The following is an 18,232-nucleotide window of genomic DNA, read 5'->3' as shown; positions in this document are numbered from 1 at the left end:
AAATTGTCACTAAGATTTGACTTCCTGAATTCCACATCAAAATTTTCCATTAAATCCCTATTGAGTTGATTTTTGAACATTTGTAGTTGTTCATTGCACTCACATTTGAGTTAAATACATATTAACTAAATCATACTTGACATCATCATATGTTGATGAAAGTTGATGATTTCCACATTTGTTACATGGACATAAAATTGTTTGTTTATCAAGAAGATTCATTCATACAAAAGCTAAGATGGATTATTGATCTGGAAATTGAAGAGTGGTTCAATCTTTATCCATTGGATATAACCTTTTTAACTTCTATATTCTACAACATGATGGTAAAAACATAATTGATGAGGATACTTAATTAATTACATGAAAATTTTGACAAATAAATTATAAGATTAAGATAATATAAGGTGTAAAAAAAATGCTAATATATTACATAAAGCTTCTATAACAAATTGTATTTCACATATTTAACATAAAAACTAAATATACTTATAATGCTGGGATTGAGCCCCTAAAAGCAAGACATGATATGATAAAGTTAGACTTTTCTATCCCCTTACTATCTCTTTTATGTATTGATATCAATTTGATCATTAAGCCCATATTTCTTATATTGTACATGACTTAGGTGTATTAGGAGTTGTATAAATGATACAAGTCATGGGTTCCTTGTAAGATGATAAGTTGTTTACAGTCAGTTCATAGATTTGAGCAATTTGGTAGAGACTATAGAATACTACCTCCTAATTAGATTAATGACTTGTCTTGACCATTGGGATGAGTTTCCCATTGTGAGTGCAGTAATGTGTATGGTTACACATTGGACAAGACTTATGGTGAATCATGACGTAAGGCTATCGGGTTGTCATGATTCACTAAGCTACTATGTTGTATGGACTGTTAACCTTGAGATGATATTGAGTCTATGTGAAAATCAATAGTAGGTTTTGACTTATAGGTGAGATCCTAAAGTGGTTATATATTCCCTACAAATTAGGTCACTTTTGATGAAAGATAGTGGCAACAAGTATTCTTAATAGAAACACCATAATACCTCATGGTATTGAGACAATGTGTCTCATTAAGTGAACTAAAGGACTTGTGATCATAAAATCTGTGCCATAATAATTCCTCTAATGGAATTTGACATGCTACGTGAATTAGGACTAATTAATTAATTAGAACCCAAGTGGGTTGAATTAGGTGACCTAAGCCCAATTTGAGTTCAAGTCATTTAAGCCCATAGGGAAGCCTATATGAATCCCCTTAGGGGTTAGGGCTTCAGTCTTGCAATTTAGTTTTTGTGAAATTTTGAAGAGAGGAACCCTAGCCACCATCATGCGAGAAAGAGAAGTCCACCATTTTCTTTTAGCAAGACCCATGGAGGGAGGGATCAGGTGGAAGATCGCTGGATAAATGAGTTCTATAATGATCACCGTAATTTTAGAGTCTTCATCAAATGGAAATCAATATGAGAACATTCAAATCACATATATGAAGCTTTTTCAATTTAGATCTATACCTTAAAATGGTTTTTGAAGCCATAATATTCCATGGTGTTAGATCTAGAAAAGTCTAGGATAGAATGCATGCATCCTATGTGATTCAAGGCTAGGGAATAAAGCAATTTGAAATTCCCAATACATAAAATTTAATATCTATCTATCTATCTATCTATCTATCTATATAGAGAGAGAGAGAGAGAGAGAGATAAAATTAAACTTAAAATAAATAAAATTTATCACTCAAATATTTAATGTGATAATTAACCAATTAGCATGTAATAGGCGTAAAGTTCAATGGTTGATATTTTTTAAACATGAAAAATCTAGATGTATTTTTTACTCATAATAATTTTTTTTTTAAAAAAAAAAAAATCAATTGTTATAGAAATAACCAATTATGCAAAAATAACTTATCATGTAAGTAACAAAGACAAGAGTCATAACTACTAAAATAAGCAAAAAAATTGTTAATTACTAATAACACATTTTGGGATCTTTTACAATGTAAAAATAAAAAGACAATGAACAAATCCAAGATCGGACTCACCATCAACATACAAAAAATTCAAATCTAGCAACATAAAATCAATACAAATATATTAAAAAAATTGATTAAACATGCTTCTTTGATATGAATCTAAATTTTGTAACTTTACTTCATATTCACATGAAGTTAAATTTCAAATTGAATATTTTATGTCTTGTACTTCAAAAGTTCAAATGAATTAATATACATCATTTAATGAAACAAAACATGTTCTATTAAAACTTCGTTAAATTATGCATCAATTGTTGCATTTGCATTGTATATGATCCTCAATATGCTACAATTGAGCTCATCTCTTTGCTTCAAATTATTCAATATCTTTTTTTTCAACTAAGATATTCATTTCTTCTTGATTTAAACATCGACCCAAAAAATACCTTTTAAAATATTGTGCTCCAATATGATTGTGTCTTCAATATTCAACAACTAATATCTAATCTTTATCAATTGGTAGTTTCGCACCCTTAAGAGTGGACATCCACTTTGCTTACCTAATGGTGGCGGTCCTTTCTTTCAAGGATCTTAATATTCAAACTTAATTTATCTAGGATTTTAAAACGTGAATAGAGAAAATTCAGGCATTGGATATTTGCAATATGAAATAGAGCCAAAATCCACTGCATTTTATCCTTAATAAGAGTAACTTCTTAAGATCATAATTTCCAGGTCAACCTCTCACGAAAGTCCAAAAACTTGACACAAAACTCTACTCCACATATAGAAGGAAGTTGTTATGATAATTGTTACATCAGATCAGGTTCTGCTAATAAATAGCTTCTTTAGTTTCTACTTTAAAAGATGGAATCCAAGTCAAGTAATAGTTCTCAAGCAATACAACTCCCCTGAGCCCCATGTCCTGACTGAAAAAAAAATCAATTAACCAACAAAAAAAAAAAAAAAAAAAATCATACAAATATGAATTGGAAAACACCTACATGACAAAAAGGGTACATACCCAAATTTATTCTAGTGGTTCATTCAATATTTAACTGGATGAACTAGTTGAAGCCCTGAAACATTTTCCAGGCAAAGAAAATTTTACATAATTAAGATTCCTCTTTCTAAGCAGAACAGATCCATTAGATCAAGCCCAGTCATTAGTTCCTCATCTATTTTGGCTACAACCGTCAAGTACTGAAGACGTCCAACTGTCCACCCCATCCAACCCAAAAGAGAGAGAGAAGAAAAAGAAAAGGAAGAAGGGAAGAACAAAATTTCCCTCTAGGCCACAGAGAGAAGAAAAGGAAAAAAATTTATATATAAAAATAAAAAAGGAGGGTATAAACAGTGAAATGTGAAGAGAAGACGATCTCATAGCCAGTGAAGGGATTTACTTGGTTTGGCTGAGTTCCGAATAAGAAATGACAAGTTGTCTTCTGCCTGTTATGACCCCTCACAAGTTGGCATTACCAGGGATACTCCACTGTCACTAGGTAAATCTTTCCATTGTTGCGTCACTGTTTTGATTTGGGTGTAAAAATGAACTCCAGCCTTTCCTGCAATTCAGGGAATTCTTCTGCTCATCACTTCAGAAATTTACCCAATGTAGCCCATTTTGTGTAAATTTGCTTTTAGAACAGATGGAATTATCGAACGAGAGCATGGACAAATATATGTTACCAAAGAAATTGAGATCCCCAGCAAAAGATGCCTTGGAGCCAGTAAATGAGAAAAACGGCAGTGGGTCTGGAACTGGCACATTTATGCCCACCTGAGTCAAAACTGGTTCATCAGTTTCTAGTGGCCATAAGATTAAGTTTTCAAGACCAGTCATCAGACATGCTGAAAAGGATTGCCTCACCTCCCCAGCTTCAATCTCAGTCTGAAATTTCCTCGCAGCTACACCAGATGTGGTGAATATAGAAGCCCCAATGCCATATCTGCATTAGGAGTATAACTCGAATAAAAAACAGAATGCAATACGTCAAGTGATTATAGACTATTTAAGGTGATCAAGAGACGTTAAATTGATGATGTACTTGTTTTTATTGACAATGCTTATGGCTTCTTGTAAGTTGTCAGCCTGAAAGAAAGTTGCAAAAAGAGAAGTATGTGTGACTACTACATCTCATAGACAACTTGATTAAAAAGATAATAATAAATAAATAACAGGAGCGGGAATGCTCAACAAACCTGCATGCAGAGAAGCACTGGACCAAATATTTCCTCCTGCACAAACCAAAAGAAGAGCAAGGTCAAGTTTATGACAGGATCTAAGCTCCAGTCATTTCTTCTGTGGGGATAATAGTTTTCTGAGGTCCCTTTCAGAGAAAATGAAATGAGGTACCTTGTAACACAACATGTTGGCTGTCACATCAGATAAGATGGTAGGACCAATAAAGTTGCCATGCTCATATCCAGGAACCTATAGTTGTCAATAAATTAATAAGACCAACTTGGATCCTTCATAAAATTCAAAAACAGAAATGCAATGGACATCATAAGATCACCACAAAACTAATTTACAGGAACATAAATTCAAGGGTGATGTTTCTCCAAGGAAGTCCAGTGGATAATCCTGTACCATAGATAATATATACACACATGTACATATACATGCATACATCCATGTGTGTGTGTTGAACATTTCAGCCAATGGGTGCTAAATTCCTCCGACTTTATCTCCACCAGTTGCCCATGATTCAGGCTCTGTATATCACTAAGACAGTGGTCTAAGTAAGTCCCATTCAAGGGCCAAATTTCCCAACATCAGATGAATTATACAAAATTAGGACTATTAAGCCTCCACCACTCAACCTCAACCCCCCACAACCCAACCCCTCCCCCTCTGAAAAGAATAAAAAGGGATGACAAAAAAGAGAAAGTCCCATCCCAGAATGTAAAAACAAAGAAGAAGAAGAAGAAAAATGTACATATCAAATGGACTCAGCCACATTTGTTGGGCACGAGACGTGTCTAAATGTTGCATTCATCAGATCACATCATGAAACAGCGGCTCAGCTACATTTTCATGGACATATAATTATTACTTATCAAATAGGAAGCCATAAAAGCTTCACAAGAGAAGCTAGTGAAGGATAAATTCTTATACCCATAAATAACACAAACACATTGAACTACAAATACAAAAAAAAAAAGAAAAAAAGAAAAAAGAGAAAAAATCTGGAAAGACTAATTTTAACCATTGTGAGTGACTTTTTTTTTGCAAAAAAATTAAAAGATGTGACTTTATGTTGGCCGTGTGTCTCCATGTTTTTTTTAATAGGTAAACCTTTTTTTTTCTTCTTTTTTTTTTTCCCCTCCCTGGGACTTGAACCAGGAACCTCCCAACAACCCCATCCGAACCCCTTACCACTTGAGCTAGACCTCAAAGCAATCATGTTTCTCTGCAGAGAAAGTAAGCATGGTTTCAGCATGCTGGAGTTAAAACACCATGCTATGGGCAAGGACACAGACAGTAGAAGTGAAGGGTCCAGGTGCCAACTTTTAAAGGCTTTTTCTATTTTTATTTTTTTATTAGAAACAAACAATTGTATTAAAATAGAAAAACATGAGAAGGATGGGAAGTCTTCCCCATGATGTACATACTTGACCAAAAGAAGTGAGTAAACCTCCATTAAACAAGGAGGGTTATACAAAAAGGACAAAAGACCTATACATGTATAACAAACCTAGACCTTGCAGACCCAACCCTAGGGTGTACAAATCGATATCTAGCTAAGTTGAATTATACTCAAAGGATAAGGTTTAAAAATGTCTGTATAGTAAGCCTAAAAAGAATCAGAATTGAAGCGAATCCCACATCAACTCTGGCATCCTCCAAGTATCCTCAAAAATCTTAGCATTCCTTTCTCTCCACGCAATCTTAAAACAAAGAGAGACATGCTATCCTCCATACAGTCTTGCCTTTGATAGAATCCCAAAACACTTGAAGGAAATCACCATCATATCCTAAATACTACCTGGTTGAACCCAATCCATCCTAGCCTGTGAAAAAATCCTATGCCACAATCCCAAAGTAATCAGACAATATAAGAAGAGATGATCAATCATCTCACTACTCCTACAAAGGATGCACCAATCAAGACTAAGGGCTTTGAAAGGCCTCCTCAATTATAGCATGTCATTGGTATTTACCTTCTTATGTGCTACTAACCATGCAAAGGCCCGGACTTTAGAAGGGACTTTTGACTTTCACAAAAAATTAACAAGATAGAAAGGAGCAAAATCTGAGAAATTGGATAAAGTTGAAAAAAATGAGTTTACTGAGAAAGCTCCTGAGAAGGACGGAACCCAAGCTTTCGCATCTAGAACAAAAGGAGATAAATGAACATTGGAAAGTAAGGTCATTAGTCTTTCAAGATCCACAATCTATGCATCATTTAGATTGCGAAAAAATGTGAGATCCCAAGACAAAGAAGTGTTATTACCTAGAATAGCTAAAATAAGAAGGTTTTTAGTTATGGTGACTATGAACAATCTTGGAAATTGAAAGCAAAAAGGTTGATCCCCCTACCACAGATATTCCCAAAAACAAAATTTGGTCCCATCACTCAACACAAAACGAGTGAGTAAAAAAACCTTAGAACATATGTGCAAATGACCTTCTAGGGACTTTTTTTTTTTTTTTTTTTTCTATAAGAGTAATTCATCACACATAGACTTTTAACTCACTTATAAAGGAAATAACGAATACCTGAGAGAAAGGAATAAAATGCAAAGTCACATGCACATTGCCATTGTATAGAACAAAGTTTTAAAAGGCGAAAGCAAATGGCAATGCATTTTTATGCCCATTAAGTGAGGTGTAGGCCTCAAAGCATTGAAGTGTAAACATTTTGAGACCTTATTTTTCCAATTAACAAATATTTAAAAATAATTTAAAATATATGAAAAATATAAATTAAAAACCTCATAACAAGTCAATTTAAGTCATAAAAAACATAATAATAGTTCCACACTATCACAAAAAATTATAATAAGTCAAAAAATAACAAATATAAGTCAAACACATATGACTAAAATATATAACTTAAATCCCTCTCTCAAATGTCATCATCATCCCCATCCAATGTATCTATTGTAGGAAAGCTTCTACTATCAAATCCTCCTAATTCATCTCATTCCTCATTTTCATTAATTGGTGCCATATTCACCTCCTCTTTGCCTTTATTACCTAGCATAAAGTACAAATGAACTGTAAAATTTTAATTGTTCATGGGTAGATCTAGTCATATTTATAACTTTAACATTTTAATACTTACTTTCAAATTCATCATGCTTTCTTTTGTAGGAATGTGAAGAAACTGTTGATCAATAGTGCTTGAATTTTTTCACCTTTTGATAGCACAGTTCCAATACCATCAAAATTAAATAGTTCCTCATCTTCAAGCCAAGTATAAAGTAGGAGGAAGGGATCTTCTTTCTTGGCAATTTATTCATGTTCAAAATTAATCTCCACCAATATTGCATCAACATTTTGTTTTCTTTGCATACCTAACTTTCTCAATCTAGTGTTGTACCTCATATATACTAGAGCATTTGACCTCTTATGTTCAAGTCTATTTCTCTTTTTTTGTATGAATCTACATATGATAAAAGAAACAAATTTATATGTTAACTATTGAATATTTAAATATTCAAATGTTAAATCTACGTCATCGTATTAAAATAGAAATATAAGTACTTAAAATTAGAAGTATTACCGATTTAAAAATGCTCCCATTTCTCACATCCTAAAGCACTACAAGTGAGGCTAAGAACTCAAATAGAAAACTTTTGCAACTCCAATGTTGAAACCTCAAAATGTATCCACCAACTCATTGTATTTTTTAATTTTTGAGAATTAATTACAACACAGCTTCCAAATTCTACTCTTGCTTGGTCATGTAAGTCTAAGTAAATATCAATTGTTAAATGTTTATTATAACCCAACATCCTATGTATGCATTCAAATAATCTGTTCCACACCTCATAAGAGAATTTATCTTCATAGCGCACTTAAGGTTAAGACAATAACCTAATGCATATAATGGCCCATGAAGTTGTGGAGTCCATCTTACATCTATTTTTATCCATATCAACCCATAGTTTCTCTCAATACCTCCACAAGTAAATGCAATATTCCCCTTGGCTAAGTCCATCAACTCATAAATATAACCCATGACTGGCTTCTCAAATGAATCAATCTCTTTCAAAGCCTAACCAATAAAATATTGGTCTTTATATAAAGAGCAACATGAGACTAAAAAATTTGGATTAAACAACACAATACTTCGAGCTTTGACACCACCTACCTTTTTTCCTCAAAAACTTTAACACCATTTTTTAGAGGAAAACATTGTTATGAGAGCTTATTTTTGCTTATAAAGACTTTAGAAAGTAAGAAATGCAATAGCAAATGAGTTCATCATTTTTTGTAAATATCCTAATCAATCTAAGAACCCAAGTGTGCCCATATATAACCTTTGCCCCTTGCCTGGCTTGTGAAAGTGCATTAGCATGAACCTTTAGTTTTTCCATTCAACATCAAATCAATGTATTGAGCAACACAAGGAGTCCACCACAATTTTGTACTATTTTCCATAAGCCTCGTTCCAACATTCACATAATTGGAGGCATTATTAGTGATGACTTATACAAAATTCTCCTCTCCATTTTCTTCAACCACGTTATCAAGATATTTGAACATTAATTCTTTATTTTCTATTGTATTAAATATATCAATTGATTTAAATAACCATGTGTCAACAAGACTATTAACAAGAAAATTTATTACATATCTATTCTTTTTATCCGTCCAACTCTCTAATATAATTCACAAGAAGCTACCACAAGAGTGAGAAGCCATTGATCTTTAGGGGGCTTGAGGAGGTGGTGATTGCGGCACCTACGTATGTGAGATAAGGGGTTCCATAGAGAGTTAGGATTAGAGTTTTTTCACTCAATATCTTCTCTATTTTTACTCTATGGGATTTTGATGTTGAAAGGTTGGTTTTCTTCCTCGGCAACCAAGATCAGCAGAAGCTGATGCCTTAAAATCATGGCAAAAAAGGCATGCCCAAAGCACGTCACTAGGGTGCCTTGACTCTAAAGGCAAATGGATTTTGGGAGCCCTATGTTTATTACAATACCTCAATGCTTTTTTGTTATGCCCCATCCTAAGGTGTGCTTAGAAGTGCACCTCAAAAATGCTTTTGAAAACCTGGTATAGAATAACTAGATTTTAGTTTGATGTCAAGATCCTCTTACAAAACAACAAAAATGCCAAGGAAACTTAAACAACAAACTACAAATTTAACCGTGAATTGAAGTGCATTCTCTTATATAAATAATTGGTCAGGGCAAGGGAAAAGGGAATTTCCCATTAAATTCTACATAGTAATACCTCAAATATTTAAGAAATTTTAGGTTTACCCTTTACAATCATACTTTGGGAGATAGACTTACTAGCATCTTGTTGCAAATCATGGTCATAAAGAAAAAATCCAATCCCTTATTATTGGGATATAGACTTACTGGCTCCTATTCATCTATAAAAAAAATAAAAAAGGATAAACATATAATAAGATAACCATAAGAATAGTAGTCAATATCTTCAACACTCCCTTTCAAGCAAATGCGTAGATATTAATCAAGTCTAGTTTGGATAAAGCACTTTGTAATGTATTTCTAGAAAGGGCTTTTGTAAAAACATCAGCCAGCTGACCTATAGAGCGAACATAGGGAGTAAAAAATTCTTGAGCTAATACATTTTATGTTTTGTGCATTAATGGAGAACAAAATTAGATGCAATGTGAATGGCCACTTGATTGTCACAATGCATATGAGAAGGAGATGAAACCAGAGAAACCAACTCAGCCACTAATTTTGGAAGCCAAATCAATTCACTACATGTCTAAGTCATGGCTCTAAATCCAGCTTCACCACTACTACGAGCAACCACAAGTTTTTTAGTATGCCTTGTTACCAAGTTACCTCCCAAAAATGTAGAAAATTCTACAGTAGATCTTCTATCATCTGGTGAACCATCCCAATTTGCATATGAATAGCTAACGATATTAAGGTAACTTTTGTTTTAAAACAAAATTCCTTTCCTAGGAGTTTCATTAATATAACGAAGAATTCATTTAACTTCTTTGAAATGTTCAATGTGTGGCACATGCATTTATTGGTTGACAAGACTAACTTTATAGGCTAGATCAGAACAAGTAATGGTGAGATAAAATAAGTTTACCAACCAGACTTTGACAAAGATGAGGATCACGTAAAAGACTGCCACTGTCTGTAGATAACTTTGTGTACATATCAATTGCAATATCACTCAATCGACATCTAAGGAAGTATCTTAGGTGGTCAAGATCATTTTACCTTAAAAGTTCACTTCAAGAAATTCTTAAGAACAAGAATGCCTTGAGAATAATCTCTTTTGATAACAATATCATCAACATTCACGACAAAAGAGTCAAGCCTATATCACACATTTTGTAAAATAAAGAATAGTCTTCATTAGATCTCATAAACTGAAATTGCAAAAGAGCGGATCTAAGTTTCTCAAACCAGGCACGAGAAGACTTTTTAAGGCCATATAAAGAATTTTTCAAGATGACATTCATAGCATATATATTCTTCATGTAGATCACCATTCAATAAGGTGTTTTAATATCTAACTGATGTAAATTCCATCCATAAGAAGCATCCAAAGATAAAATGACTCAAATAGAGCCTATTTTAGATATTGGAGAAATGTATCAAAATAGTCCTCCCCCATAGGTACGCAAAAAACCTTTTGCAACTAATCTCACCTTACATCATGCAATGCTTCCATCAAGATTATATTTTAAAAAGCAAATACCCACTTGCAATCAATTGGATGTTTTCCAACTGGTAATGATGTTAACTCCCAAGTATGATTTTTCTAGAGAACTTCCATTTCCTGATTCATTGCTTGTTTCTAGTAAGGTAAAGTAAGAACTTCTTTGTTTGAGGAGGAGACATAAGATTGATCAAGTCAAGTAATGAATGTCTTGTGAAGAGGTAAAATGAATTGGTAAGAAACAAAGGAGGAAATAGGACATCTTGTACAAGGGTGCTTACCTTTTTGAAGAGCAATTGGAAGTCCAACAAAGGTTTTGGAAGAAATGGTAGGTACCTCATCAGTATGTGACTATTGATCAAGGTATGTGGTAGATTCAAACACAAGAGATGGATCTAAATAAATAATGGCCTATTCTTCCTTCATGAATAAACTTGTAAAGTAGGTGCAAGATTCACAACAAGAGTAAGTGGTGTTACGCTTATTATGGGTGTGGTATTTGTTGACAAAGTGGGTACGAAAAAATAGATGGAAGATCCTGAGTGAGTTTCCTTTTAGTGCATTTTTCAAAAGGATAGAAAGAAGTATGTTCAAGAAAACGAACATTCATGGAGAGCCTCTTCCTTATAAGAGAGTCGAAACATTTATATCCTTTATTGGTTGTAAAATATCCTAGAAAAATGTAAATTGAGTAAGAAGATGACTTAGAACTAGCAGCAGAATGCTCATATACATAGCAAACACAACCAAACACGCGAAGTGGAATTTTTGTCTCATGATAAAATTCAGAAGAAGTTTCAATAGATGATTTACTATCAACTAAGGGACTAGGCCATTGATTAATTAGATAGCGTGTTACGCATTAGACCAATAATGTGTGGGTACATTCATTGTAAAAAGTAAACATCGGGCCACTTCAAGTGACAATTTTCTTTTCAGCAATACCATTTTGTTTAGTGTGCAAGGACATGATGTTTGTGATTCAATCCTTTCATCAAGCAAATATTGTGTAAAAGCATGTGACAAATATTCTTTTGCATTATCACTATGAAATGTGCCTATAGATGTGTTAAAATTGTTAGTAATCCAAGCATGAAAACTTCTAAACATAGATATAACATTACTTTTACTCTTTGAGTAAGTAGATCCATGTCATCTTTCAATATTAATCAATGAAAGTAATAAAATATTTGAATTTTGAAGAGTAGACAAGGGATGGTCCCCAAATATCTGAATGAATCAATTCAAAGAACCTAGTATGACGATTAATTTTATTCAAGGGGTAAATAGATCCATGATATTATACTCTCAAACATGGTTCATGACAAACTACACTCAAGCTTGGAAGGCACTACTCTCTCTAAGACACATGTGGATGGATGACCAAACCTGTAGTGCCATGACAGTGCCTGGTCACTTGTTACATTGTGTGTAACACTAACTCTAGATGTATTTGAGGAAAAAAATGCATTTAGGCCATGCTGCTCCTTACCACCACCAATTGTCCTCCTCATCCATAGATCCAAAATGACAAAATGTGAAGGAAAAAAAGGTTACGTAACAATTTAATGATTTTGTAAATGAACTAATAGACATTACATTATGAGTCAACTGGGAAACACGTAAGACATTTCAAGGGCAAAATTTGAGACAAACTAATGGAACCAATACCAACAATCCTAATTGTAGCACCATCAGCAAGTTTTACTGAAATGGGTTGAACTGATGGAGAGTAAGAAAAGAAACTTTGTAGATGTACCTGTCATATGGTCAGTAGCTCCTGAATCAATAATCCAGGGGTTAGCATCAAAAGATACTAGAAGAGAATAAGAAGACTTGTCTGGACCAAAGCAGTGGAATAAAATGAAGGTTTCTCCATTTGAGATATTCTCTCATATATGAGTTGAACCAGTGAATCAAAATCTGGCCTTGAAAGAGATATATCATTTCTTAGGTTAACCTCCTCAGTTGGCACAACTGGATTATCTTCTAAAGAGATAGTATTTGCAGAAGGCCTCCTGTGTAAATCCCAACGATATGTTGTGGTAGGATTGGTACACCCACAATGGGTACATATCTTCTCGCTTGTAGATCAACCTCTACCTCAACCATTAGATGCAGCCCCTCTACCTATACCCCTCTTCTGAGAGAAGTCTCATGGTCTCTTCCACATCCTCTAGTACTTCCCACAGTTGTAAGTGCTGACTTCTCAATGGAGTTTGAGATTTTCTTGGGAAACTTTTCTTCTTTGTGTTCCAGGGCATATGCTAAATTTAAAGATGGCAAAGGGATTGTATTAATTACCCCCAAAGAAACTCACAGATTTTATCTGTTTTGAGAACTTTTTTCTTGCTTGGCTGCATCACCAGGACAATCATAAGTAACATCTCTCAAATATGTAAGTTGATGTCAGCAGAAGCGCAACTAAGTATAGTAATCTGAAACTGATTCCTCCTCTGAGTATAAGGGACAATTTCCTTCTTCAAGATGTATCAAAATTTAATTATTTTATTTTATTTTATTTTATTTTGATTGGAAACGACAAAGGCATATATAGATAAAAAGGAAAGTACAAGAGAAGGATGAGGAATCCTCCCACCAAAGAAAAACAAAACTACAATGAAACAAATGCGAGAAAATACAAAGTAGATACAGACAACTGCTATAAGTTAGGCCAACCCAATGGAGTTGCACGCCGCTAACCAATCAAGTTGTATCACATTAAGGGGAATCCCCTTAAAAACCTTAGAACAACAAGCCCAAAGAGAAGCAAGGAAATGAATCATGTCCCATAGGTTCTCTGAATTCCTTGCTTTATCCTCAAAAATCCTTGCATTTCTTTCCCGCCACACGACCCATAATAAAGCGATGCACGCAGCTTGCCATAATACAATCCCTCTCTTAGAAGATCCAAACCCATTAAAATTGGTAGATAGCATGTCACAGATGCTCCTAGGAGGGACCCAATCTATCTGTGATAACTGAAATAGTCTGTACCACAACCCCATCGTCAGAGGGCAATGAAGAAAAAGATGATCTACTGTTTCTCCCTGCTTCATGCACAACATGCAAATGTCGGGACTAAGTGCTTTGTAGGGTCTTCTCAACTGTAGCATATCATTAGTATTTACCTTCTTGTGAGCCACTAACCAGACAAAGGACTTGATTTTGAAAGGGACTTGAGAATTCCAGACTATCTTGGAAGGGAAAACTGAAGGCAAACCAGAATAATTTTATGCGGATCTCAAAATATGAATACTGTAAATTTCTGCATTTACAGAATCCAAACTTTTATGGTTCACCCCAGCATTCACTAATTGTCTGACTGCCTTCTTTCTTCCCTTCATCTTAAAGCTATGGCATATCCCACTGATCCGATCCTCAAAATCAGCACAGCAGATCATGGTTGATATACAGAGCATATTATCAATACTGTCTACAAAAAGATTCTCCCTTCTCACATCTCTAAAACTGTAACCCATGAAGTTGATAAGGACTTTAATTTTCATTTTCATTTTCATTTTTACATTCCGATTATCATCTAAACCCTGAATATTACTTTGCAGGGCTACTCAACCTCCTCAAACACCTCTCCCTTACTTTTAACACTTCTCAAAACTGCTCTCTTCAATCCCAAGATTTCAACTCTGTAATCCCCTTAAAATATTTACCTTCCATCACATCTCCCTTGAGAAGATTTTGTGTCTTGTAGCTTCCTTCTAATCATTTATTCAATTTCAGTCCTTCCTCAACGTCTGATTCATCATATCTTACTCTTGGATGAGCAAGATCCATTATGTTCTAAGGCATGAAACATGTGTCCATTGACAATATTTTTAACAAGAAAAAAGGAATATATGGACAAGGAGTGAATGGAAACGCTAAGGAGTGGGTTAAGGCATACAAAGGCCTAAGACAAGGAGATCTCCTTCCCCTTTTTCTTTTCAACATTGTGGTTGATGTTTTAAGTAGATTAGTTGTGAGAGCGAAGGAGAGGTCTATTCGAGGGGTTTCTAGTAAATAGAAATAAGACCAAGGTGTCTCATTTACAATTTGTAGATGACACCATCTTTTTTTCTAAAGCATCCTTGGAAGAGTTGAAATCTCTTAAGCTAATTTTGTTGGTGTTTAGGTGTTTATCAAGGCTAAGGATTAATCTAAATAAGAGCACTCTATCTGGAATTAACATTAGTCAAGACTAAACCGCCAGGTTGGCTTCTCTACTTGATTGTGCAGTCCTTGATTAGCGTTTAACATATTTGGGTCTTCTTTCAGGGAGGAACCCAAAATTGATTTCCTTTTGAGATCTAATGCTAGATAGAGTCTCGAGGAGGTTGGATGGATGGAAAAAAACTTTCTTGTCCTTAGGAGGTAGAATCACCCTAATTCAGTCTTAATTGTCGCACATCTCGAGCTATTTTCCATCTCTTTTCAAGATTCTAGTTTCAATAGATTTGAGGATTGAGAAAATTCCAAGAGAATTTTTATGGTCAAGTTCTGGGGAGGGTAAGAGAGATCATTTGGTCAAGTGGGACATGGTTTGTAAGCCTAAGGAGTTTGGTGGGTTAGGGTTTGGGAAAATTTCTATGAGGAACCAAGCTTTATAAGGAAAGTGGCTTTGGAGGTACCCTAAGGAAAGTTATGCTCTCTGGCATCAGGTTATCTTGAGTATCTATGGAACACATCCTAATGGATGGGACACCAACAAAATAATCAGATGGTCACATTGTTACACCTGGAAGACCATCACACATATTCTCTAAGTTTTTTCTTCACTCTCTTTGTGGTGGGTGTTGAGACCAAAATTCGTTTTTGGGAAGATCTGTGGTGGGGGAACCAACCTCTTTGCTTACAATTTTCAAGACTTTTCATAGTTACCATTATTAAAAACCTTCATATTTCAGCTATCTTGGGCAATAGCACTTTTTGGTCTTGGGATCTCATCTTCAGACACAATCTAACTGATGTGGAGATTGTGGATCTTAAAAAACTAATGTCTTACTTTCCCTTGTTCATTTTGACTCCTTCAGTTCTAGATGTGAAGCTTGGGTACCGTCCTTTTCAAGAATTTTCTCAATAAAATCGTTTTTTCAGCCTCACCATGTCTCAAATTTTGTTCCTTTCTACCCAACTAATTTTTTTTATGGAAATCAAAAGTCTCTTCTAAGGTCAAGGCCTTTGCATTATTAGTGGCACAAAAGAAGGTAAATATCAATGACATGCTATAGTTGAGAAGGCCTTTCAAAGCTCTTAGCATTGATTGGTGCATCCTATATAGGAGGAATAGAAAGACGATTGATCATCTTTTCTTGCATTGTCCGATCACTTTGGGATTGTGGCATAAGAGATTTTCATAGGTTGGGATGGCATGGGTTCATCCAAACAGTATTTGCGATATGATGGTGATTTCTTTCAAGTGTTTTGGGAATTCTATTAGAGGCAAGACTCTTTGGAGGATTGCGTGTCTCTCTTTGTTGTGGATTGTGTGGAGAGAGAGGAATGCTAGGATTTTTTAAAACACTTGGAAGACGCTAGAGATGATGTGGAATTTGCTTTATTTCTATGTTTCTTTTTAGGCTTACTGTATAGACATTTTTAAACCCTATCCTTTGAGTGTAATTTAGCTTAGTTGACTTTCGATATGTACATCCTAGGGTTGCGTTTGCAGAGTCAAGAGTTGTTATACTTGTATAGGCCTTTTGCACCTTTTGTATAGCCATCCTTAGTTAGTGGAGATTTACTTAATACTTTTGATTTGGTTTGTACATCATGGGGAGGATTTCTCATCCTTCTCATGTTTCTTTTCTTAATTAATATTTATGTTTGTTTCTGATAAAAAGAAAAAAAGGAATTTATGGACCATGTTTGTTCAATTTTTGTTTTATTTTTGTTAAAATTTTCTATTTGTAATTTTTTTACATTATTTTTTATTGGAAGAATTGTACCTAAGTTCTAAAGATTTGTTCAATCTTTCTTAATATGTTTAAATTTCCTATGTTGTCTATATTGTAAATTCTTTTATGTAATTTCTCTACTAAAAAATAGGAAAATTGCTATTTATATAGCTATGTCAAATTTCTTGCTTTAACTTTAAATTTTTAGTGATTTAAATATGAAAACAAATACAATATTATGTCCACTACATTGCACAAAAATCATGTGCCTTTAATCTTAGTTAAGGAATATAAGAAAATGATTGATTGGACCAAAAGAAATCAAGCAAAATAATCATAGACAAATAAGTGGTAAGACATACCTCAATATTTCTTCCGTCAAGCACGAGTCTGGCACCACTGTCCACTCCAGCTTGGATCAATCTGCATATTCGTTCCTTCACCTGGGTGCACATGAAGAATGAATTAAAAAGTTTTAAAATGCAGTCCGATGTAGAATGCAAAATCATAAATAGACACCCAAAATAAAAACTGCCCTATGTTTCCATTGATAAGTCATAAAAATTTTCACGATTAAAATTGTGGAAAGCCATTTCAGTAAATCTCACCATTTCTTGTCAAAGAAAGTAGTTCACATCTACAGGTAAAAGTTTGAACCATGTATGCACCTGTTTGCTAATCACTGGACCAAGGTCTGCATCAGGTTCTATTCCAGCATTTACTTTAAGAGCCTTGGCACACTCCACTAGTTTATCTTCCCTGGAAAAGGTCATAACAGACCCCTGTTATACTAATATATTTCAGTTCCATGACCAAACTTCATTTCCCAAGAAGCAACATTACTTAGTTATGATGAAGAAGAGAAAAGGAAAAAAAATTTTAAAAAAAATGGAAAATAAGAAAGCAAGGGAAGATATTTTTTATGAAGAGGAACATCAATTCTTAAAAGGCAGTCAATTTACTAGCAGCAGAGGCTACAGATAACAGGGGAAGAAGTCCGCTCTGGTCCAGCTAGGTGGGCTGCATCAGTAAGCATATATGGATGAGAATATCAACGCTCCCTAGCCAAGAGATGGTTTTGGAGAAAGGTGGCTATGCAGTAAACCACAAAGCAAATCTTTTTTCTATTGATTCTAGGCATGCTAGGAGTTGGTTTGTGAATGGCTGACGTTTAGTGCTAAAAAATTTTTTAGTTCCTTCATCTTTCAGAGACTATACATCATGGTTCAAAGTCACGGTATAAGTCATTGACTTGGGAGGTCCTAAGGCACATCGGTCTATGCATCTTGGATCAACATTGGCTGATACGCAAAATATACTAATTAAAAATTTAAAAATATTTTAAAAAAATTATTACAATGGTAAAAAAATTAAACACAATTAAATGAACTCAAGAATTAATAAAATAAACTTCTTTCATTTAATATTTAGTTACATTAATTCATAATTTTAAACCATTAAATATAATTAATAACTGTTAAATATTTAACTATAAATGTATATCAATATA

At 34.1% G+C, this 18,232-nt stretch overlaps 1 protein-coding gene across 1 annotated transcript in view; it reads right to left on the bottom strand.

The window, feature by feature from the left end:
- Positions 1–2,988: 2,988 nt before the first annotated feature.
- The window catches only part of LOC117910894 (methylmalonate-semialdehyde dehydrogenase [acylating], mitochondrial-like), a 53,443-nt gene continuing 38,199 nt past the window's right edge, over positions 2,989–18,232 (bottom strand). Inside the window, exons 14-21 of the mRNA XM_034825073.1 lie at positions 17,391–17,481; positions 17,085–17,165; positions 4,340–4,417; positions 4,186–4,221; positions 4,032–4,075; positions 3,854–3,932; positions 3,673–3,763; positions 2,989–3,548 (exon numbers count right to left, since the gene is read on the bottom strand). Coding sequence (XP_034680964.1) covers positions 3,436–3,548; positions 3,673–3,763; positions 3,854–3,932; positions 4,032–4,075; positions 4,186–4,221; positions 4,340–4,417; positions 17,085–17,165; positions 17,391–17,481 — 613 coding nt within the window. The 3' untranslated portion in view covers positions 2,989–3,435. The remainder of the gene's footprint in view (positions 3,549–3,672; positions 3,764–3,853; positions 3,933–4,031; positions 4,076–4,185; positions 4,222–4,339; positions 4,418–17,084; positions 17,166–17,390; positions 17,482–18,232) is intronic.

Source organism: Vitis riparia, chromosome 3 (assembly GCF_004353265.1).
Source record: "Vitis riparia cultivar Riparia Gloire de Montpellier isolate 1030 chromosome 3, EGFV_Vit.rip_1.0, whole genome shotgun sequence".
NCBI classification, from domain to species: domain Eukaryota; kingdom Viridiplantae; phylum Streptophyta; class Magnoliopsida; order Vitales; family Vitaceae; genus Vitis; species Vitis riparia.
This window is presented reverse-complemented; position numbering and strand designations above follow the sequence as displayed.